At 40.6% G+C, this 25,332-nt stretch overlaps 1 protein-coding gene across 9 annotated transcripts in view; it reads right to left on the bottom strand.

Moving 5' to 3' along the window:
- The window catches only part of rptor (regulatory associated protein of MTOR, complex 1), a 182,220-nt gene that overhangs the window by 94,181 nt on the left and 62,707 nt on the right, over positions 1-25,332 (bottom strand). For all 9 annotated transcript variants that reach the window (XR_005075259.1, XR_005075265.1, XM_037099484.1 and 6 more), the window contains exons 6-7: positions 23,869-24,015; positions 13,105-13,280 (exon numbers count right to left, since the gene is read on the bottom strand). Coding sequence is in view for 7 of the 9 variants with exons in the window: in XM_037099484.1 (XP_036955379.1) it covers positions 13,105-13,280; positions 23,869-24,015 (323 nt within the window). In the remaining 2 variants the exon portion in view is untranslated. The remainder of the gene's footprint in view (positions 1-13,104; positions 13,281-23,868; positions 24,016-25,332) is intronic.

Raw genomic sequence — 25,332 nt, 5'->3', positions numbered from 1 at the left:
TCATTGAAAACATTCAGCCACTAAATATGGCATACCATCTCCCGCCTCCATTGCTTTCACATCAGAACACAGCTGTTTGTTGTAGCCAATGCTAACTTACCCTAACAAAGCAAGCTAACATCAGGGCAGTGTCATTTTTTTGCACAAACTTGAAACTCGTAGGACTCTTAATGCTTAATACCACATGATACTAACAGCATCATAACATTAGCTGACAGAACTTGGTAGAAGCTGGAGCCAGAATTCTTAAACATAGATAAACAAAATAATTTCACACCCAACAAAAATGGTGAGATTATCAATTCACAATTATGATGGTTCTGTTATTCAAAAATATGCACCTTTAAAAATTATTAGTCAACATAAAAATCTTGTGAATTTGACCTTTAGGATTTGGCAAACAACAGATTAATTGTTTTTGACTTTTCAAGACCCCCTACCCCCAAAATGATGGCATTTCTCACCCACATGCAGTGCATGTTGGGAACCATAAGATAGCTGGCAGATAATGTATAACTGACAACAAATGAATTTGATTTCTTTCATTGTCTTGAAAGGTATGAGGTTTAAAAACATGAATAGTAGTTCTGAAGTGGGTCTAACTGTAGGAATTACACAACATGACAAATGAAAATGAAAAAAAAAAAAAAAGTAATATAAGTTGATCTATTGGTAGCTTCCACACTGAGCCTGTCACGATCTAGTATCAGAGATTCAGCTTTGCCTGGAAGCAAATTCAGTTTCCAAAAGAACAAAAGTCATACATGGATTGGGAATCTGTATCCAACAACTGATCCACCCCAACTGTGATGCAAGCCATGGCACTCACATGCTGAAGACTAATAAGATCCCTCATGACACCAGTGCGACTTAATGTCTCTTTAAAGAACAGCACAGGCCCTGAGTGTCCCTGGCACGCAAGGATCAAAGAGGAGGGAGGATGTAACCAGGACAACTTGTTCTTAAGTCTTAATGATCAGCAACTTTTTCAGTGCAGTTCGTAATATGCACGATCTGCACTGGCAGAGCATGTGCCAGCCATAGATACAGAACAGGTGTGGGCCCTTTGCTGTTTGTCAGAAACACAGTTATATCATTGTTTCTCCAATACAACACAATCCAATCCGTGTTCTGCAATTACTTTTGAATTTACTTTGAAGCGCAGATTAAAGATTTTGTTTATGATTTCGCCCGTGTCTGATGCAAAAGGGATATGGTGAATCCCCAGACATAAACAGAGACAAAGAACTAAAAATGGAGTCTGGCAGAAACAGGCAGACGGGCCAAAGTAAACAGAGCTCAGACCAAGCAGGAGGTTGCATCAGGGAGATCGTGATTCCACACAACCCCTGTGCAGGGAGATGTAAAAATCCCTCAGGCGTGGACGGTAGGAGAAGGGAGTGATAAAGAAGAAAATAGAAGGACAGGAGAGAATTTGGTGATTGCAGAGTCTATTGTAATCTTGATCCATAATGTGCCTCAGAAAAGCCATGTTAGTGTTCTCAGATGATCAAACACAGACAATGACATTCTAGTCTGATTCCAACTCTGATTTATGCACTGCCATGAGAATAAATGATTCTTCAAATGCATATAATCACAGTATATGAACTCGAACTCTGGATGCTTTCCCTCTGGCTTCTTTCTTTTTTCTAATCCCAAAAATATGAATTCCCCACAACAAGAATAAGACAGAGAGACCAACTGTAAATCATTAGATTGGAAAATGTGTTATACTCCTATAAGAACATGCAAATGATGTATGAAATGAGTATCAATCAAACTAAATTTCATGACAAACTCAAGAGGGGAATCTTACAGGTAATGGGATGCTTGCATATTACACTCCATAGACCTAACTGAGAGACTGCATTATACAATCTCAATACATTCCTGTGAGGCTGACATGTTTGAATATGGCATGGGGTCATATTAGAGTAAGCACTACAACCTCTCAGATGAACACTGTCAAAGCAGGGCAATGATTATCTCCGCCATGACTCAAGTTTGGAAAATGAGTTGCCTCGAAGTGACGGACACAGTTTGCTTTTTCATTTCAGAAAAACATGAACCAGATGATTTGAAAGATATAGTGACAAACAGGACCAATGTAGCCAATGTGAAACTCCCATCACTCCAGTTTAGTTTACATTTGGTTCATTGTAAATTATGCCTGTCTGTCAGTCACACTTTTACAGACACTAGTGTTGGGGAAGAAATATAATCTTTCTGGTACGGCATGTCTCCAAACAGGAGGTCATAGATATGTAGATATGTCTACAGAACAGATGTCTGACTACCAAGCCAAGGCTAAGCTAGCTGTTTGTGTAAACGTTGTAAGGAGGCCTTCAATATATCTATGTTAGCTATGTTTTACCTCTTTTTTTGAGCCGAAATTCCACAACACTTAGGGCCCTTTTATTTCACATAAACATAAATAGAGAGGGAGGGCAGAGACAAAGAGTCTCTGTGAGGTTCTGCTCAGAAACGTGAGTGCTTTGACCTAAAACCTATCAAAAAGTACAACAATGTTGATGTACCAGTGTTGCTCTAAGAAAGTGGGTTAATGGCCCAGTAGCATGGAAAAATGCTGGTTCTTACTAGGTAACAGGGTGGCCTGAAAGTTGCATCTATAATTTGCACAAGGTATCGTGGGTGCCAGGAAAAAGGTGGAAAAGTATGTAACATTTAGAATGTTATACAGCCTTGTTTAGCATTAGCACATGCTAATATTTTCAAAAAAACTGAACAAAAAGCAAGAGGAAGTTGGATTTGAAATCTATATAAGATGATATATGGGAGAGACACACAAATATGGATGGTAAAGGACTCATCTTTGATGATTCTGAATGTAAGCATTTTCATTGTGACAACTACCATCTCTGCGACGGACCAGCTGAAGGAGGTATGGGAGGGCTGGAGGGCAGAGATGAAGAGGAAATTGGGGGATTACTGCTAACAGAGAGTGAGGTGGCCAAAGTTTAATTGGATGCGTGAAAAAGAGAGCGAGTGTGTGGAGGCTGGGGTGAAAGGGTAGGAGTGGGCATGTACATATTAAAACTTTTAGAGGGGATATTAAGTGGATCTTGTACGAGAAAACGACTATACTGCTCTCAGGATGGCTGCTGGGGGAGGAGTGGAAGCAGAGTTTCTCCTCTGGTCCCTGCAGAACCGGCTGCCGGTTACAGCTCATTACTCCTTCAATCAGCCTTCTCGTCCCAAGTCCCTGTCTCCATCAGTCACGCGCTGGAGGAACAGCTAGGTGATCTCAAATCTAATCTGCTGTGGTACTGACCTATAATGTACATGAGATACAGTATATCAATCTCAGCATGTTCTATGAAAACAACTCAGTTCTATACATGATGATGATTGTGACACAACCCTGCAATCCTGTGGTACGAACTTCAAACTGATGTCTTAAAATAAACGTTGAAGGAAAGTTTAAATATAGGTAAGAACCCTCAAACACTGTTGTTTTAAAGGAACACCGGAAACTTTCCAAGCATCAAAGTAGTTTGCTGTTGACAGCAGGTATTTAAATGCTGGGGATTCTCTCCTCTCATTTTTACCAAAATTTGTGTCATTCCCCTACTGTCGCTGCTTCACACAGCCAGCAATTCTGTCTTTGGCAATAACTGTTGTAATATCACGTGTTGTCTGCGATGAACATCACATTCCTCCTAGCCTCTCATCTGCTCTCCCCCTCAGTAAATGGTATCCTGAGCCTTGAATCCTGAGTGACACCTGCAAGTGGCTCAACATCTTATATGATCCACATCATTTTTCATATTTGCGTGTAATTGATTCATATAGTGTGCTCATTTTATTGTTGCTGTCTACTCTGTCTATACAGTATCAGTTGAATGTCTGCCAGTCCATCTTGGAAGTTCATCCTTCATTGTTGCTCTTTCTGATTCTTCTCTGTCAAAACTGACAGTTTAAGAATGACACTGTCATGTGTTGTACAGATTGTAAAGTAACTTTTTTGAGGCAAATTAGCAGCGTTTGGAAGGTAACTAAACACTGTGCTTCAGGACAATTTTGTGGTACTCTACTTAAGTTTAGTTTTTCCATTTTCTTCTACTTTAGATTTCTACTCCAACTTATTCTAGAGGCAGATTAGTCCACAGCATGTATGTGATAATTCTAGTTAATAGTTACTTTGCAGATTGCAGGCTGCAAGTTGAATTTAACCTTCTACAGCTAGGTAGCCACACCTGTTGCAATTTTGATAACTACTTTGCGTAGATGTATCTATACCTTGCAAGATCAGCTACTCCCTATAGAAATGTGATGTTGGCATACAAAGCTCTAATAGGTCAACTGTTTGTCCAACGCAAGGAAACAATATGTGGACAGAGATTCAGATTTCTTGGAACTACAGCACTGGGAAAGGCAAGGCCGCAAATGCCACATTTCAGGCACACAGTCATCATGTGACACTGAAAAGACTTTCAGCGGAGTTCCTGAAATGTAGCATTTCAAAATTCTTGCAGCTAATGAGCACAAAACAGTATGTTAACTTCGAAATAGTACATGATCTGTATGTGTAAAATCCATTAACTAGTAGGAAATATGTGGAAAGACAATGAGAACTAAAGGATGTGGCATTTCGAGCGCTTCTTTCCAAATTTCTCTTTGTTGCCTAAGCCAACAGCACCCTGCTTATTAAGCAGCAGCAGGCTCCTGATCTTGATACAACTGCTTTTGTTTCAAAACAACCTTTCAAATAAGAACACATTATGATTAATGTGCTTTTTGATCATTAACAAGACAAATGTGGAGATGGAGAGGGCCCTGCCTTATCAGCGTAGAAACATGCTTCATTACTATGCTATCACTTTAAATCAACATCAAAGTGTAGTGCCAGTGGTATATTGGACACATTATGCTAATTAACAGAAATTTCCTCAGCTGCAGGGATCCTTGACCTTGCTTAGAGCGCAATTAAGTCTAAACGAAAAACCCACCCAAAAGAATTCACATATGTTCTTTCCTTCAACATCACAGGGCTCCATTTGAATTTGTGAGTTTTAGCAAGTCCCACTTCCAGCTGAACAGCATAGAGACAGACCGTACTGATGATGTCACCTAGAGACAAATCTGACAGTGAATAATGGACCAACTGTTGAAACTGTTGTGACAGCAGCCATGGTGATTTCACCGAGAAGGGCGAGCACATTTTCGGACTCACAGCTGGAAGCCTTACTTTGAAAGAAAACTCATTTGGATCTATAGTAATTAGTAATATAGTAAAGATACCTGATGACACCATTCAGTATATTTAGATAAACGATTAAACTGATCAAAAAACTTGAATATGTTCATGTAATTTAATGGGGCATACATTGAGTGACTGTATTCAGTCTACATACTACATACAGACTGGTGACAAATGAGAGGAAATACCTAAATAACTGATACTAATCATATTTGATGGCCTTTGTACTCCAACTAGTTAAACAACTATAGATGATTTCTTGAGTGAAATGTTCATCATTAGAGCACTAAATGAGTCATTTAATTCTTTGGTATGGTTTTCATTCGTCCATTAGAGCTCAGAGAATTAAGACTGGCAGGGAAGCTGTTCTGAGGCATTTTTTTTTGCCGCCAACTAGTGTTGGTAGAATATCTGTACGTCAGCCATCTGTGTGTTTTTAAGAAAAACAAGAAAAAAAAAATGCACATTTTTGAACTTTTTGTTCATTCTTTGGAGCATCAAGGGGGATTTCATAGTTTAATTGACATCAGCTGGATCTTTTACATAGAGTTTATGAAACTTCTCTATCAAAAAAAAAAAAGATCAAAGCTGTATCAGTATATTTTGTACCTCACTCACACTACTTTTTGCAATTCTTTCATATCATATCAAATAGCAATAAAGTTTAGAGGACCGTATTGATAAAGAAAGCTTAGTAAGTAAAATCCATGTCTTCTTGATTTCAATACCGGTGTAGGTGCTATAAACATACCATGAAAACGCTCAGTCATCTGAGAAATGCACACAGCCTGTATTCAGACACTGTGCCTTTAAACCAGCTGTCAGGACTTCTGTAAGGTTGTGATTTCACAAATATGCAGTTGGAGCCCTGAGCCTTTCCTCCCAGTGTGGTTATAGTTGTAAGAACACCAGTGGTGGGTGCTTCCTCAGGCCTGTGAGAGCTGACCAGAGCAGACTGGGCTTTTTTTGGAAGGTGGGCCTTAAGGAACAGACAGAGCGTGAATAGAGGTGCTGCAGCAAAAGACAATATGAGAAAAATATTGTTTTGTTTTTTCTACATTAAAGCATGTAAACATTTTGTTATTAAACAGCTTGATAGTTTTAACAGCTGTATCCAGTGTTCGCACTCTGTCTTTAAGTGTAATAGCTGCTTTGGCAGCTGGCACCCAGCAGCATGAGGCAAACTGCAGATCCAGCCACAGAAAATATTTATACTCAGTAAAAAGATATGGTGTGACATCAGCAGAGAGTCGAGCCTTTGAAACAAGATGAAGCCGAGCTATCAGATCTTGCTATCAGTATGTATGTTTGATGGGGTTTTCTGAGGTAACGCTCTGCTCTCTTCATAGGTCTCCAGAAAGTATTCAGCTCAGGCATATGCAATGTTACATAACTTCCTACATCAAGAGACGAGAGAGGGGAGATGAACGTGTCGACCTTTTTACAAGTAATTTACATTTCACTTATTAAAGTCAAGACTCCAGAACAAGAATGGTGTAGTGCGTATGTTTGTGAGTTTGTGTGTATGTGTGTGTGAGTAAAGGCAAATTCCAATTCTTGTAAGCGTTTAATTGCATCGTTCCACCAACAGGAGCTGGGAAAAGGGAGGAAAAGATATGTAGCCATATTTGTTCTCAATGAACGTAATGAGGCTCCAGTGTGCGTGCGTGCGTGCGTGCGTGCGTGTGCGTGTGTTTGCGTGTGTGTATGTGTTTGTGTGCGTGTGTGTGTGTGTGCGTGCGTGTGTCAGGGAAGAGCCCTGCAGAATGAAAAGCATACAAGATGTGGTCATGACAGCCAATTAAAATCTCATTTGTGTCCCTGCTCTTAAAAGGTTCATCTGCTGTTTACAGCACACCTGATAATGGGACGATCCTTGAGGTCACCATCTTCCCCCTCAAAGCTCAGCAGCGAGGTTGAAAGGCTTCCATGTACACATCACCATCAGCATTAGGCATTATGTATACATTGCCTGGGTCTAAGCGTATGCATGATTATTCACATCCATGCAGGAAGCCACAGCAGCGCAGTTGTCGAGGGGACTGCATATGTCGAGCTGATGGTATTGGTGTAATATCGAAAAGACAGAAGCAGGCACACATGCTGAGGAGTTGGCTCAGCCTGCTTTGCATTCTACATGGATCCATTGCTGCTGCCTGATTCTCCCCTAAAGGGCTGAATAACAGAGGTGCTGCACCCTCACATCGTCCCGGCAATGATGGTGCAAGTTTCATTCTAGACGATCTTTATATTTTTCAGGAGTTGCCAAATAAGGCTCTTTAAAAAGTAAAAGCCGTACTTGCTTCTGGGGCAGCACTGACCTCTTAATGTATGTGTTCTCATCCATGTTAAAACAACTATGTTTACATTCTGGACAGGAATGTGATTCGTTTTGCAGTATTCAAACTACAGCATTAGTGCCATTTTGATGTGATGATAGTGCTAGTGAAATGTCCGATGATTACCAAAGTTATTACTGGTCATTCTGAAGAGAGCATAAATGTTCGAATGCAATTTCATAGAAATCCAGACAAAAGTAATTGAGTAAATTAACAGAACAAAAAATTGTTTTTGGGAGGTGTTTCTCAAGGTCATTATACAGGACATTGTCTGGAAACAGTATTTTTCTGCTGGAATGTGGTAAAATATACAATTTAATCTGCCCTGACTAGCTGCATAAGGGCTGTTTACAGGCCCACCTCTTGCTCCAGCAGGCAGTGCTAGTAAAACACTTAATCACTCTGATATGGTAAATGCCACCTCTTTTGTAACAGTGAACAATGCAATTGTTAGTTTTGTCATTAGGCCAAAATGGAGAATCTGCTTTGCTAAAACAGATTATCATAGCACAAAATCATCCAAGTAGTTGTGTCAAATTCTTGACTCAAGTAACCTGGCTATTAAAAATGAAACCTGCCTGCAGAAACATTACGAAAACAAATCTAGAGTCATGTTAGTACGAACGTCGTCAGGATTCATCCTCTGAGGATCTGCAGCACTGTGTCTTGGTATTTCACTCTGAACCAAGCGGTCGACCAACTGACAGTCTATGTCTAATGTACCATTAGACTGCTGCACACCCTGAGCTTTCATTCCCTCATCCGGTGTTCCTTTTTCTTCCTTACCATGCAAGCCCCTGGGTTCATCCCGTTTCCTCCCTCTCTATTTTCAGATGCACACTTCCTCCATCCCTCCCTATCCATCGCAGCAGTGGGGAAATCCCTTGAAGATGGCGCTCCATCAGTAATGATTTTCTGCTCAGCAGAGCAATGAAAGGTACACATGCACTCTCTCTGCCTTGCTTTCCCCAACTGATTCTCTCTCACTCTCTTGCTCTCTCTCTCTCTCTCTGTAAACCCCATCATCAATCCCTCAATGCATCTCATTAAAGATTTAAAGACAAGGTAAGCGGGCACATCACTGAATCCCTCCATCCGCCCACTCTCACCCTGTCAAACTCCACCTTATGCCTTCCTCGTTTTCTCGCTGTTTCTCACTCTGGGGCTGTTTGAAATTAAGGAGAAGACAGCTCGACATGTCTTTATTTAGAAAATAATAAGTGAGCACGAGAGGTAGCATCAACCTATGTGAATATCAGGAGGTAGGAGAAGTGTTGACAGGGAGCTCCAGCATATTTAGACACTGGTGAAGATTTTAGGTCTCATTAAAAGCTGGAGGGCAGGTTGATACACATGCAGGCCACAGCTGGTACGTTTAATCTGGTGTGGAGGTTCTTCTCGAGCACTGGGACTTTTCTTAATCAAATTGCTATTCTCTACCAAACCTGGCAGGTGGGCACTGAACAGCAGCTGTATATGTCTGGAATTAGTAATGTCACTCCCAGTGGCACACAGTGATTGCCTTGAAGGCCTTGACTTTAAAGCCGATTTATGTAACTTTTGCTTAGCAGTGCCACTGTGGCCACAGGTGACAATTACGGGATGACAGTAATTTCTACGACATAGTGTAACAGTGGTGCAAGTAAAGAAAAACTTTGACCTAATGAACTGAATCTATGAAGTCAGTTGCACAATATCATTTAAAGCAACATTATGCAGAAATTGGCATTTTGTGCACTTTGGTTGCCAGATGTAGTGTAGATGCTCACTACAAACAAAACCTATTACATCATAACATGCATCTTAACGTAAACATGTGTGTAAACTGTGATTATACCCTCTAACTGAAGACACATAACACAGAACCAAGTGAGGAGGACGGTAGTGTGGCTGTGACCAGTCACCCTATCATGAGATGCTGTACCATCCAAATGTTTTTGAAGACGTTATTAAAAAAAATAAATAAATAAAAAATAAAATCACAATATGTTGCTTAAAAGTTTTCAAATGTTAGCTGTCATTAGCCAACATAAGCTATGAGTCAGACCAGACCAAGAAACGTCATATCAGTAAAAACCACTGAAGACAGGGCGTGTTTAATTAGTCATGAATTCAGCACTAATGTGGAAGAATGTCTTAATTTCTTTTTTCCAAAGTTGCGGAAGGTCATTTTTCTTGAAATTGTGGAGAAATCCCTTCATTAGAGATTTCAGAAGGGAAAACTAAATACCAAAAATAAATGACCATATTTTTCGAAATAGATTTCAAAGACAAACAATGCAATTCTTTAATAGAAATGCAACACTAATGTAGAGCAGATGCATATTTTGCTCTGTCAGCTTAATCTATGGAATCTATTCCTATATTGTGTTCTTCGAGTTGATGAATAATGAGTAATACGTTTAATTAATCTCTTTTGAAGCTTTGTGTTTATGCAACATTAATGCTGAATTAGCTTATCAAACTATACTGAGCTGTGAGGAAATTTCATATATAATGCATATATACAGTAATATATGACTGAATTTCCCCCGGGTCATTACAGATCAGCACATTATATTCATTCACACAAATGACTGAAGCCTGAGCATACCAGGGCCATTAACATGAACGATCAGTCCCAAATTTTCTCTGCAAGCATCCACAACATCCATTTTTGGAAGCAGAGGATATTAAGGAATAGTTCAGTCAATATCATCCAGCCGGCTTTTAGCAACTTGTTCTCAGAATGGTACGTTGGTAAAGGATATCAATATTAATGGCATAATACTGAGACCTCATTATGCTGAAGGTCACGGTGAGATGTGGATTTAGAGCAGAGGAAGATAAACGAAACTCTTCAACATTTCTGGCAGAGAAACAAGCTGGAGGGCACTTCCTGAAGGCAGCCTGTCATTCTCACTTACACGCTTCAAAAAAAAGTTAGCAGCTTCTTTCAAATCCTTAGTGTAAAGTGTGTAAAATCACCTCTGTGACTTTATGTGTGCACAAAGTGAATTCAGTCATTAAAATGCAAAGAATTGTGCAGGGAAGTAACGATTCATGGCACCAAAGGGACTTGCAGATAGTGCCTGTACTGTATGCTACTACATGGAAGATGACGTTCTCATCTTCTCTAAACATCACATAAAAAGAAATGTCTTTAAACCCAGTGGGTGATGATGTGCTGGTGGTGTCTTTCTCACATTTTGTTGTTTTTGTCTGGGATTTTGTTTTAACTCACTCCATTTCTCTTGTCATCTCTCCAGGGGTTGGACAGCATGTTATCATGTTGTTGATGAAGGTTCTCAGTCACGCAGGTCATGGTAATGTATAGATATTTGTTATCATGTTGCATGCATGAAGGTAAAGCAAAAATAATAACATGAGAAACGTGAGAAACAGAGATGAGTCTTCACTCTCTCCTTTAAAATCCTTCTATAAAGACACACCTTTTCTACTGCAGACATTTTGATTTGTCCTGACAGAAAAACCCAAAGTCTTATCAACACGAACAACACCATTAACATTAGTCAAAGTAGCTACATAAAAAGGATCCATTATGCACTTTATCATTTAAACCTGGGCTTTTTTACCTTCTGTGAAATTTCAATGCGTAAAAATGCAGTGGGAGATATTTTGTTTGTGCTGCACTTCCTGTTGGAATCCAATATTGCCTCATCTTCAAATCTAAGCAAGTACAAATGTGTTTTAACCATACAAAAATGTGTGATGAAGTTATCACTCAAAATTAATGAGCTAACCCTGGAAGGCCCCCTAAGCCTGGAATATGCTAGTTGTGGTACGTCACAAAAACTCTTCAAGGCCATCTGCATCCTTGACAAATAGCATCTACGATGCTCGGACGAGGGCTTGAAAACAGTTTCTACTTTTTCTTTTTTACTCTATCAAGGTTGTTCCGGCTGGTTTCTTTTGACAAATGTGCCTATTGTAATTCGCTTTGGACAAAAGCATCTGCTAAATGCCCTAAGTGTAAATGTAAATGCATCTCAGTTATCATTAGCTAACTGTTAGCTGAATGCAGGTTACTTGTTTTATCAATTTGTGGTGTGACCAGGCCAAAATTTCAACAGGAGGCCCCCATGTTTAGAAGACAAAGAAGTAGTGATAGTAAAAGAAGAAGAAGAAACGGAAGTACAATTAGAGGAAAAAGAAGAAAAAGACAACAAGTTTGTAGAATAAAACTTTTTTTTTTTTTAAATTCTTAAGCTTCAGTGTACAGGCTTGTGTTAACCTATTAAGATCTAGGGCAACAATTAAAAAAGCATTCTAAAACCTAAGGCATCGGTTTTCTTAACAGTATCATCAGCGTCGACTAAACCCCTCATTTCTCAGTGGCTGGAGCAGTTAGAAACTTAGCGAGTCAGGAAAATATGATCAAAGAAGTCTAAGAATCTGATCAAGAAATCAAAGTCTACTGTTCATACACCGACATCTTCTAGAATTGTTTGATACCAGTGCCGATACTAAGAATGGATACATTTGCTCTCATTAGCTCTCAGCTCTGTCAGAGATAACAGCCTGTACATACAGGAGTTACAGTACATGTGTGATACAACATGACATATCTGTGCGTGTGTATGTGTGTGCGTGTGTGTGTGTGTGCGCGTTGTTGACAGGGAATCAGAGGTGATGCAATAGCCTTTGCTGGGGTATGCAAGCCCCACACACTCAGTGTGCCACACACACAGCTGACTGGCTGATGTAACCCGTGTGTTACTGTGGTTTCACTTGACACTTCACCAGTACAGTCCTCTGAATGATGCTTCAGGATGCATTTACATCAGGCCACTTTATCAGCCAAGTCTCCCAAATGAAACACATGCCTAAGTATCTTTCACCTGTTTTACTAGAGCCGACTCTGCAGATGATGGATGAATTCTGTTTACATTTTTCATCAGAGCTGAATACTTCTCATCATAACTGAATAGAGAGCATGATTGAAGCTCAGTTTGCTCTATGGACAGGACACATCACTCCATCCTCAAAGTGTCCAACCTGCTGCCAACAAGTGGCAGGTTTTATTACGGTTACAGTGCTCCATGGTATGATTGTATGGGAATAAAGCACTATCCATCTGAAAATAATTCCATAACGTTTAGATTTTGATGAATGATAATATATACTACAACCTCAACCTCAAATCAATAATAATTACCTGAAAACACTCCTCTGTTTTGGTCAAAAGAGATTCATACAGGAGGGTCAGCCCCCAGTAAAACTAACTGTCGAGAGCAGAGAAGATTTTCAAGTAGAACATTTCTTTAACCTTTTCTGACCTACACAGAAAGTCTATAACCATCCAGCCCCTGTGTATACATTTTAAGTTTCTCCCCTGCCTATGTAAAGCCTGTTTGGCCTCATTAATACAAAACACTTTTTAAATGCTAACATTTACTAGCGGTAATTACAGCTATACCATTATCTCAGCATGAATGTCGGACAGACGCTGAATGTAGCAGCTGCAATTCCTCTATGTGTAAGACTTTAAATGTGGACTCGAGCAGAGAGACAGCAAAGAAAGTTTTAGAGAAAGTTTACCATCGGAGGGCGATCTTGATGGGCGTGGTGAGGCAGGAGGTGAAGAGGTCAGCGGGGAGGTCGGGGTTCATGGGCAGCAGCTCGCTGGCCTCGCAGGCAGCCAGCTGGATGCAGTTCTTCATTGAGGGCGGCAGAGGCATCTGGGCAAGCGGGTGGCTGGGATTGATGGCTGCCACCTGAATAGACAAGACAGGGCAGTGTACTCTTTACATATGCACAATCTACAGGTAGCAGTAATTCTGTCATCATACTTCATACATACTGTGATTTGTTTTGCTGTTGTGTACGCACAGTATCTATGTTTGGTCTACCTGAGGCTGACATGTACTTAACCTAATGATCAGATTCTCTCAGTTCATGAAGAGAGAGAACCAGAATCTCCGGTGAGTGCTGAGGATGATATAAAGTTTAACACACAGACACACACCCTCAGTGCCAACTGTTGCTCGCTGGCTTAACACTTGCAAAAAGCTAAATATCCCATGGTTAATCTCACTTGAGGGTCTAAGGACAAAGGGTATTGTAGGTTGTACGGATAATCAGGTGCTCTGAAGCAAATTGGGATTTGTGATACTGGGATATAAAAAAACTGAACTTGAAAACCGCGTTTTCAAAAAGAAATATGCCCAGAAATATGCAAAGGTAGCTAAAAACAAGTCTACGTAAATGGACAATTAGGTTTAAAATACCCAGAGATATTTAAAAAGCCAGGAGATTCTTGGCAACAAGAAACAACAAGCAACAAGCACAGAAAACCATGTCAGTGTGAAGCTGGGTTTCAGAACCAAAACATTGAATTATTGAGCTGCTCCACAACCTGACCTATCGTCCGGGGAACTGAATGACAGTGTGACAGACATAGTAGAGGAGCTGGGTGCCAGACAACCCGACTTTAACAAGGTGAAACTTGTTTGTGGCCAGTGTTTGTGTCTGTCAGAGGACTCAAACAGCACTCACAGACACCGAGACACAGCCAAATTTGTTGACACACAATTATTAAAAGACAGCTTTGAGCAAAGCCACTGCCATTCCGAAAACATGGTATTTTCACTTTGATGTTGCCGACTTCTCGATGGTTTTTTTTTTTGGTTTTTTTTATTGTTTCTTCTGGTGTTTCAGTCGCTAGAAAATGGCCAAATCCTGGTATTGCTGTGATACTAAAAGTACAGACAAAGCAATGAGTAGTAAGGCAAGAGGAAAACAGAGGCAGACAGGAGAATAAACTCCAAAGACTAGATAAGACATGAAATGATAGGTCAGAGACAGACTGAAGAGTGGCAGCTGCAGACTGATATAGAGGGATAAATAATGACGAAGGGAGGCACGGAGGCATACTCGAAGTGAAAACTAGTTTGAAAACTAATCTGAAGTCCAAGTGTGAGATTGTCCAAATGTCCAGCACAAGCAACAGGTGAAGGCTATAGCACCCTGTTACCACCTACGTAAGTCTGCTCTAACTGTTGTCATTGTTGCAAGCTGCTTGTGTTTGTCAGATTTTGGCTTCATCTCATCACTCCGAGAAAACTTTTCCAGAGAGACAAACGAATTCCCATCTAATCATTGTCAGCTTTTTCCACAACAGACTTTACCAAGGCCTGAAATGTATGTCTTAATGAGTGAGCTAATTCTCAGTTAGAGTGTTGTTTTCATTTATTAACTGAACCTCTCCATTAAGCTGCTGTGCACCACACTGACAATTAAAGAACTTGGGGAGGAAAAAAATCACTAAAACCTGTAGCAAACAATGCATCCAACTGTTAGCTTCCGTTATGGTCAGCATGGGATGAGCAATTAAAGACTTATTTTTGTTTTGTTCTCCCTTCATTGCATGAAAACAGGAAATTTGACTGCAGAAGACACAAATAACTGTTTTTTATAGGTTTGCCACTGTGTGCCTCCAGGCAAAACATTACAATTGACACAATGCAAGAGACATTTTCAGAACGTAATGGTAATGTGATAGGTTATTGATCCCAGGGAGGAAATATTCCTCCTGCTGGCCCCCTTAGCAGGCAGTCTTCAGTGGTAAAACATCCTCCCGTCTATTCTAAAAACAGGATTAGCGCGTTATTACCTCACCGCGGGACGGCTCAGTCGATACTTGCAAAAGTGAAAGATGGAGGGGGCTTGCATATGATGTAAAACTTTAATTATATTTGGAGCGCTTGACTATTTATGTGTTCATTGTGCTGTTGTACTGTTGATTCGTTTGCTGAGAGTTCAATATGGTTTCTGTCTTTTGCTGGGTAGACTTTAATGAGGTGTGAGTCTTAATGAAGGCAGTAATCCAGGACGTTCCTTTATCATCCCTGACTGCTATCGGTTGCTGCTTTCATTTTGCGGCTCTACCTTATCAGGGAAACAAATGAGAGGGATTATTACCTTTATTATTATTGTCGCTATTATTATCATTATAATTATAATTACTTTTTAAAATAATAATGATGATAACAATAATAATGTTATAATTGTTACCTCTTTTCAGCAAAACACACCTCTCTATTCTTCCAATAAACACTGCATCCTGTTCAATTCATTTTTAATCGACTATGACGACTCATTTTTTCCTCACCGACAGCAGCTTTTGAGTTTGATTTCATTACTGTGCCAACGGCTCTACACCTGATAATGTCAATGAGAAGAAAAATCTGTTATTGTTGGTGTCAGTAGCTGTGGAGAGATTTTTCTGATGACATGTCAGATTATAGTCAAGACTCTTCCTGTGACCACACAACATAACATCACAGTTTTACAGGGCTAAATTTGGAGGAAAAGAAACATTTAAACTAACCCTGCAGGAATTAAGAAATTAGAATGAGCTCCATGTGGGTTGAGAAGCAAAAGATTATTGGAGTAAACATTTGACATTTAATTGGTCAGTGTTTGGGAGGTCTCCAATTGTGCTGGCTCCCATATTATTTCTGTCAGGGCCAGTTTATGAGAATAAAAATCTATTTTAGAGGCATTTCAGACCTGGTATTTCCATCTGTCCTGAGTGATATGATCACAAGTGGAGATTCTAAGACATATCTGGCATTAACATGGGTTAAAGCATGTGTCTTGAGTGACCATATGTTTTAAAAACTCATTTCCTTGCTCGATATGCAAATAAAAACGTCCATCACTGGGTGAACACTGTGATTTTTGTGAACTTTATGTATAGTCAAAACCAAAAGAAAGACAAATTCATGAAGAATTTGTTGCAGACAGCATTTCCCAAAGTTTATAAAGTTTCTCCTAACTCGACAACTCACAAATTTAGCCATTTTCAAGAGAGACTGAGGTCTATGGGCAACAAAGTAGTTGTCTAAATTGATTACTGTTTACAGCATATGAAAGATTTGACATGCTTACCATCAATAAAGTGTTGTCTTCATTCATAAATTTACTGTAACTGGTGAAATCAGTTGAAACAGTGGGCTCAAAAAAGACACACCTTAGACATGGAAGCAGAGGCTGGTTCAAACCAACAACGCCACAACAAACCAACACTTTTTAAAAGTAAGGAAACAAGGAAACAACTTAATGTCTTGTTTTTTACGCTGAATTTGCAAGACGGCACAAACAACTCTGAAAACCACACAATTTGTGAGGGATTCTGGGAGTACTGCGGTTACTGGTTCACTGATTAGATCAACTGAAACAGACAGTGTGTTCACACACACAGATTATAGAATTCTTACACTTCCATAGTTTTAGGTCCATCAAATGTGTTATTGAATTATTTATTTCTAAGAGGAGTAAACAAAACATTCAGGTAGTCACTTCTCATTTTTTAACTTGCCGTGATTGTTGCTTGGTAAGCTTTGGCAGCAGGTCATCTCAGATGCAGCAAACCCACATCAATACTGAGTAATGTCTTGAGAAACATAATGAAACGTTCCTGTTGGTAAATTGTGTGTCTGTACTCGGCCAAATATTGTTTGTCAGAGAAGAGGCTGCATCCCATCCCATCTTCCAAGTGATGCATTGTTTTCTCAAGTGGATCACAATTTCAGATGTTGTATTCTTTTATTAATATGAGTGTTGTCAAGTATCAAAATGTCAAAACATATTAATACTGAACACAGAAGTGATTTCAATACCAATTTTTCACAGTTAGAGTAGTAGCATATTAATATTATTCAAACTAACTGATTTTGAATCAGGACCTTCAGCATTCCTACAATAGCTCGTGAAAAAGGTGCGTCAGATTCAAGTGGCTACAACAGTTATTCCAATACGAAATGTACATATTCAATCACCATTTAGGTATTTATAAGTATCTGACTGGACCCTATTCAACTGATTCACAATAGCTGAGGACTCTGCTGAGGATCAGTGCCAGAAAACTTGATTGAGACATCCCTACTGTCAGGTATTCATACAATTTTATCACAAAAGGTAACCTCACCTGAATTGCAAGACATTATTACTTACATTTTTTTTTTGTTACGATTTTTACGATCAACTATTGAATTGATGATCGAACTTGCTAGTGAGAAGGTAGTCCAAAAGGGTTAGAGCAGATGGGCAGTATTACAATGTGTAGGTTATTTATTTAGGCTTAATAAATCAATCCAAGACGAGGGACATCGCAACACGTTGGATTTGAGATCATCAAGGGGCAATGAATTGACTTAAGAGAGTTACTGGTCAGACACTGTTGGATAAATCCAAGCTAGACATGTTGTCCCACCCATGACTTGTAGAGCAGTCTGAGCTGGCTCATCATTTGCATCCCTCAACTAACATTTTTTTTTGCTGCTGGGTCTAGCTTGTGCTCAGTCTGTGGGGACTTGGAAAGCGGAGGAATGCACCAGATACACAACTGCTCAGGGGCACCTCGCTACATGGCAGCTCCTTTGCATGCCTCCATACATTAATGCATGTGTTTAGGTGCTGTTTATGCATGTGTGTATTTTAGAGCCAGCGTGTGTGTAAAATAACAACAGAATATGGAAAAATAATTAACCCTAGTGGGATGAGTAATGTATACCATCAATTTTGTCTTCTTCTCCCTGCTTTGCCACCACCGTACTACCAAAGCATTTATCTTCAGTCCTCTCTGCCTCACAGTTGGCGACCACTGCGTGAGAAAAACTCGACTCAACATGTGAGCGACAGTTTGATGTTTATCTGGACTGTGCTGATTTTGATTTCACTTCATTTCGTTTAACGAATTCCTGCACTAAAAAATATTATTTGAGTAGGAACATTGTCAACTCCTCCAAATGCAGAACGAGTTTTCAGGACTCAATCTCACCACTGACGCCTCTTTAAACAGTTGCAATGTGACAAGTTTGATCTAAAGCATTTGTGTGCAGTGCGAAATGCTGTGATTTTCTATCACACACCTTGCATTCCTCATTGTCGATAAGGATGCTGCTGTAAGATGCTGTTGTAAATCGCAAACTGTTACTGTTACCTTGAAGAACATGTAGATGCCCCGAACAGCTGTTTACTGCAGTCTAAAATGTTGCTTCGAGTGCCAAACTCCTTATGTGTTTGCAAACACTTTTGGAGCTACAAGTAGGACGTCGGAGAAGGAGGAGATAGTGTCTGTCACGGAGTGTTAGAACACACTAAAAGCCCTGTCATGTAAGTATAGATAGAGATACAGTTTAAGAATATACAAGGAAAAACACAAGAACACTTTTATAAAGGGCTCAAATAATGATTTTCATTGCTGATTAATTATTATGAAATATTATATATTAAAAATAGTTGTTTGGTCTATAAAACTGCGCCTCACCCCAGCATGTGATGCAAGTTGAGTTAAACCCACAATACCTAAGGCAAAATATCTGAGGCATCATGATAGTCTTTCTGCACCAGGGGTGAACCGAGTCAACTACAGGATGAGACAAGAAACAAATGCAAAGAAATTCGGCAAACAAAACAAGAAAAAAAATGTGGATCCTTTCTGTGGGGCCTCAAAAAATTAATAAAAAGGAGAAGAAAGAAAAAAAGCTTTTGTATTCTATTCATAAAACTGCTATGACCTGATTCAAATGCTCAGTCTTTGTTTCAGTTAAGCTAATCAAGCAGCAAAAGAAGGCTTGTGATGAGACACTGTAGATTTATGTAATGCTTCCTGTTTCTGTACATATACTGCACAGCATTCCTGCTCCGTTCTAGTTCAACAACTCATTAACTGACTCTATAACAAGTGGTGGAATAAAGGCACCAGCCACTGAAGCTCAGATCTTACTATTTACAGAACCACTCTCTATAAGAAGATCTGCACACATACATGAATAAATCATGACAATAAATATCCGGAAGAATGGTCTTCATTAATGAGTGGAAGTGTAATAACGTATAGAACTGTGCGTGTGTCTCTTTTTCTATCAACCTGCATGTCTCATTTCTCTTTGAAATGCTTGCAGGCATGAGTGGGAGCATGCCTGTTGCCGTTCGAATGGATCTGTGCCAGTCTTCTTGTAACATTATTCCTCTTCTCTCTCTCTAATGAGGAAAATGTCGACTCGCTCACAGAGAGCGACACCACAAACAAAGCAGAGCGTGTTTCTAAAGCCTCTTGTTGTGTCAACCTAAGAAGAACATTGTCTCCCGGAAGAAATTTGGAGAAAGTGCGTGACGGCGTGCCGCAGTAATCCTATCGGTAAATACGACAACATTGCCAGCAGAAGCTGATTAATGCCAAGCATCCACTGTAATTATCACATTAGCATATTGTAATCTCGCAAATTACCATGAAAATCACCATGACAGCTTTCTTTTCTCTCTCTTCCTCTGGGGATATCAGGGTACAGTTGTATTTCTGAGAATTTCTTTTTTTAAAAAGTGACATTAATTTATGAGACTATTACTCAAAGGGAGGATTCAGATGTAACAACACATATTAACAGCAGAGGGGCGTAGTCATGCACGTGAATGCAGGGCTACTGAAATGTAACTCTGGTCGAGCTATACTTTTTACTGCTGTGCATTAATTATTCATTAAAAAGATAGAGGGAGCCAGCCGAGGCTTAATATGAGCATCCTGGAAACACCAGCAACACAAATACCTAACCTACAACACATACACACACACACAAAACACACACCAAGCTCTTACACTCCAGCGTGTCCTGCTGTGAGTGCTGTAGGGTACACACACACACACACACAAAGACACACACACACACACACACACACACACCTCTTTCTGCCCTGCAGCTAATGCAGTGAGCATGTTTGCTGAGTGCACGCAGGAAGTGATGAGATATTTAAAAGGAAGCAGGTGGCCCTATAATAGAGCACTCAGGAGCAGACACCCACACTGACTGACTGACTGAATGGAGGAGGTTGGTGCTGTGGAGGAGTGATAACACCACCTCCTCCTCCACCTTTCCTTCATGCTCTAGTCTTCATGTGAATCACTGCATCTCCAAATAATCCAGTCCCTGGTGGGATCAGGCCTGTCGTGCTATGGCAAACAGGTGCACTGTGCACATGGCAACAGTGCGTATTTCAAAATGGCTGACAAATTATGTGTGCGTGTCATCATTGCATGGTTTCCTCTCAGGGTCACCCATGCACATGCACACACTGTCGCGACAGAGGGATGTAGGTGCAGGAGCGCGTGGGCAACATTGGGGACTCCCTGCTTGGATCATCTCCTGCACAACTAATTAGTCTGTGGAAGTCCTCTCTCCTCTTCTTCCATTACCCCTCCCCATTAAACACTTCCTGTACTAGTGGAAAAGCAGGGGAGGCACTTGGATGGAAATGTAAAATTGCTTATGGATTCTACACAACTTACCCTGAACATCAGGGACAAAAACCTGCCGGGTTACATTGCGTAGGTAACAGGTAGAAAGATGTTGTATCCAACAGCCCCCATGGTGGCTATCTTTGACCAATGGTTTGTCCACAAGTCCAGGTTCATAATGAACTGAACAAACCTGTCTGAAATAGGGTTGGGAAATGTCTATCAAGCTAGCTATACAGAGGAACCTAAGCTAAGAGAACGCAAATAATTATGGCAAACATTGAAATTGAGACCATAGCAGTGACCTGCAGGAAAGAAACGCCAGTGCCACCAATGCAACCAAGCATCTTGGAGCATAACTTTGAGAAACAAATTTCTTATCATTTCCTCTCCCACTTGTCACAAATGCCAACAACTCCTGCTTACGGCAACTCTGAGGGGACACACCACTTTTTTGAGCTCTCTGTTGGGGCACCTTTTAAATCATGGAAAAACTCCTTTGTTCTCCAAGCATTAACCCTGGTTAATATGCACATTCAATTTTGTATCTGAGAGACTGTTCTGTTGTATATTTGTGTTCGTCATTTTTGATGCTCCGGAAACATTCTTGTACCTTTTGAATTTGATCTGTTGTTCTAGTATGTGCTTCTATCTCGTGACCCTCACTGAAAGTCAGGTTTTCCATCTGGGATGATAAAATGACTCAAATACTTTTTGTGCAATGATGCAGTTAATCCATTTGGAGTACACAAAATGCCTTGCTAAGAAAGGGGAGATACAAAGTCTCCAAAAATGACTGATCAAGTGTTTGTACATTCTTGTGTCAGCCACACAGCATATCTAAGCTTACACCAACCATGGCCACTCCCCAAGCTGTACTCTCAGGCTTTAAAGCAAAGATTACACTAAAACTACCCTCAACTGACAACAGACAGTGGTGGTAAAGACATTTTTATTTGCCATAAAACGGAGAACCCAAAGTGACCCATTGCTCAGTGAACCTCACATCGAATAGCCACAAGAATGGGGAGCTTGTTCTCCGGACCACCTGTCTGCCTGTTTAAAACCCTACTGATTACTCAGCATTATTTGATCTGCTGCTTGTCATGAAAGGTTGGTCACTTCACTTCACCAGAACTGCATAAAAGCTCAGTTGGTAGATTGTTGACTTTCGCGAATGTTACCTTTAAAACACATGGCAAGATTGCCAAAAATGTTTCTAGGAATGCTTTTTCTAGATCACTCAAAGTCATTTGACCCTTATTGTGTTTTGCCACCTCTATACTACTACACACTATGATCTCTTAGTTGTACAAAAAGTCAACATCAGCAATTAAAGCTTCAATAATCAGCACATGACTTGTACAGGGTGGAAGAACTTAGAATAAAGTTGCTAGGACAAGTGTCTTCGATGTGAAGAACTTTAAACAGGACCAGACGATACTTGATGTACCAGCAGTTTTACACCTTAATGTGTGCACCTGTAGTCTAACTTGAACCACCTGTATTTAAGAGAGGTGACAGCAGCAGCAGTTTAGATGTAGGAATGCTGTCGGGTGCCACCTTCAGGCAAGGAAAACAATTGCTGCTTGCTGAGCTCGATTGCTGAGCTCTGTCTCTGGTGCTGAATATCAACACTAAAGCCGTCACTTCATTAACATATCATTTACATACTAGACAGATGACTACATTGCTAAATTACTAAAATATTTAACCCAACCAGTTACTTCATATACATTTGCAAGCTCTCAGAAGTGTTTTACTTCCTATAGATGTAGCGAACTTGCCGTAGACTAAATATACTACTAAATGTGAATTAATTTGTTGGTGAGTAAATTACAAGCCAGATCCACAAGGTGCTTCACATCTGACAGATGAGACAGAAAGGGAAACCACAGTCTGTTCTCTTGGAGACAGACAGTTATTTTCCACCACTGTTGGCAAGTACTTGTTCATGGAGGAAAGGATGGGTTGCAATACACAACTTATAGACTATGGTTTAGACCTACTCCACTTAGAATATGTGACTACATTTTGTTGTGAAACAAACCTGGATGGAGGATAGGTCTCGGCAAGGAATAGACCCCATTAACTTAAGGTGGCTGGTATCTATGAGACTAATACAAAAACGGAACTGTTGGAATGCACCAGTACCAAGACACCAACAAAAAACATCATACCTCTGATATTAAGCAAAGCAGAAGTGCAGACTTTAGCCCTGACAGCACAGCACGGCCATGACCTCTGCAAGCTCGAACAGAAAACAGCAGGAGAGACTGAGGGTGGAGAGACACTTATGATGACTTCTGTCAAACACTGCGGCAACTCAGCAGTTTAGCTGCTGCCTTTACCATTACTTTAACAGGTAGTAGAGCGTTTGCAGTAGCACTCCTTTACTCCAGCTCTGCCTCCCGTCTCTCTACTCAGTACTGTTCATCCTGTTCCTTCACGCTCTCCCCTCCCTCTCTCGTTTCCCAGATAATCTACAGTCTGGCTGAAACTTCTCCATGAATAATTGAGATGAATGACAGCGCCATCTCATTAAGGATTCACATAACATGCCGTAGCCGGGAGAGAGAAAACGTAATAAAAAGATGAAGCGGTGAAGGGACTGGGGCTGGTAGTGGTGTGTATCTGTGAGAGTGTGTGTGAGAGTGTGTGTGTGTGTGTGTGTGTGGGCCTATGTACTCTCAAGACTAAAGAAAGACTCAATGATTTACAGCCAGCTGCCCATTTGATTGGCTGGATCACCGCAGGGTGAGGACATCCTGGATTTTTTTCATGATTCAAGTGAAGAACCATGACTCAACAATCACTGACACCTCTCGGCTCCTCCTTACATATACAGCATATATGAGTGTGTCTGCGTGTCTGTGTGTGAGTGAATGTATATGTGTGAGCATTTTTGTTTTGTGGAACAACTCATAAGTACCAGCGGTTCATTTCCCCTTGTTTGCATGCACACCAGCCCTTTTGGTGTTAGATGACAACCCAACCACTAACCCGACTGCTGTGTTGTTACATGCCATAAAACCATGTACGTATTTGTCGGTGCAGCTGCCTACCTCCAGCTCCTGCTCTCTCTGCAGGGCGAACTGTTTAAATGACTTGACAATGATGCCCGCATTGGAGCAGTCATAGACAAAAATGGAAGGGCTCCCCATCCACGTCTGCAGGTCGTAGATGGACAGCGGGATGTACTGGGTGTAGTTCTGAAAGAGAAAAAAAGTGGAAAGAGATGAGACAGGAGATGTCAGAGCAGGGGAATGAGAGACACGGTGCATCATGTTATTGCTGATAACTCACTTTTATGGATTTGCGTTTAATTATTAACTCGTCATCTGTTTGATGAAGAGTGTGAGCAGAGGAGAGGGGGAGAGAAACAGTTGAGAAGAGAACATCATAATGAGGGCGAGACAGGAAAATGAGGATGATGGGAACTCAGAAAGAGGCAGTGAGTAATAAATCTAATAACCACGGTGCTATAAAAGGTGTTTAAAATCTATACTTAATGGAAAATTTGGTTCTACACAACTTCCCCCGACATTGCTTCAACATCAAATCCCCACTGATGTGATGTTTCAGCGGCAGCTTCATTTTATGGGAAAAGGAATAAGTCTAAGGAGTAATATGTGGAGGAAAAGGAGGGGGAAGAGAGCGGGAGAAGAGGACATAAGGCCCGAGGGTGTGCTGTGGACGGGGAGGCAGCAGCTCGGCCCAGACAGAAGCGGTGCATCATTGTGAGTGGGTGCTTACTTATAGGACAAGCCGATGAAACAACTGCAGACTTTATGTCCCACTTGCAACTCAGTGACTCTCTGCGGCATGGAGGTAAGCAATGACAAATGCTTTCATGTTTGGTAGCCAAAGGTGCAATATGTAAGAATTTTAGGGGGGAAAACAGAATGTGAACGAATAATATTTAATGTTTCGATGTCTATGTATTGTTGCAGAGATTTCTACTGAACATAACATGCTAACCATCCAGCCTCAGACAGTCATGGTCCAAAGCTCCCCTTACTGCTATGAGTTCCCAGTCCAGACCACTAGCTGAATGGCTAACTGAGTTAACTAGCTAAGGCACCTACAGTTAGTAGCAGCTAGTGGTTACTCTGGTGTTATGCTGCCTGCCATTTGTTTGGAGTACGAATTTGAATTTAGAGTATGAACAGGTGGCCAAATCTTACATATTGCACTATAAAGCCCTTGATTCCACTGGGACAGGCATGGCCGTGTTACAGTTCCCGGAGCTGATTGCAGCCCTTCTAGTCAATGCTCATGTTTCCAGTAGCTGCACCACGGTACGTCTCAGCAGCATCCCCGGAGCGGCTCTCGACTCTGCACCGTGGAGAATACACAGCGAACGGAACAGATTGTGCCCGGCAGGAAGTCACACACAGGAAAGGCATAGTTCATCTGGTCAGTTTTCAAAATAAAACACCCTGTACCATTTTGGGATCAAGTATTATTTCACTACATCAACATTACGCCATAGAGGGATTTAAATACGTAGCCTACTCACCAACGGT

The sequence above is a fragment of the Acanthopagrus latus genome, chromosome 1 (assembly GCF_904848185.1).
Source record: "Acanthopagrus latus isolate v.2019 chromosome 1, fAcaLat1.1, whole genome shotgun sequence".
Classification (NCBI taxonomy): Eukaryota; Metazoa; Chordata; class Actinopteri; order Spariformes; family Sparidae; genus Acanthopagrus; species Acanthopagrus latus.
This window is presented reverse-complemented; position numbering and strand designations above follow the sequence as displayed.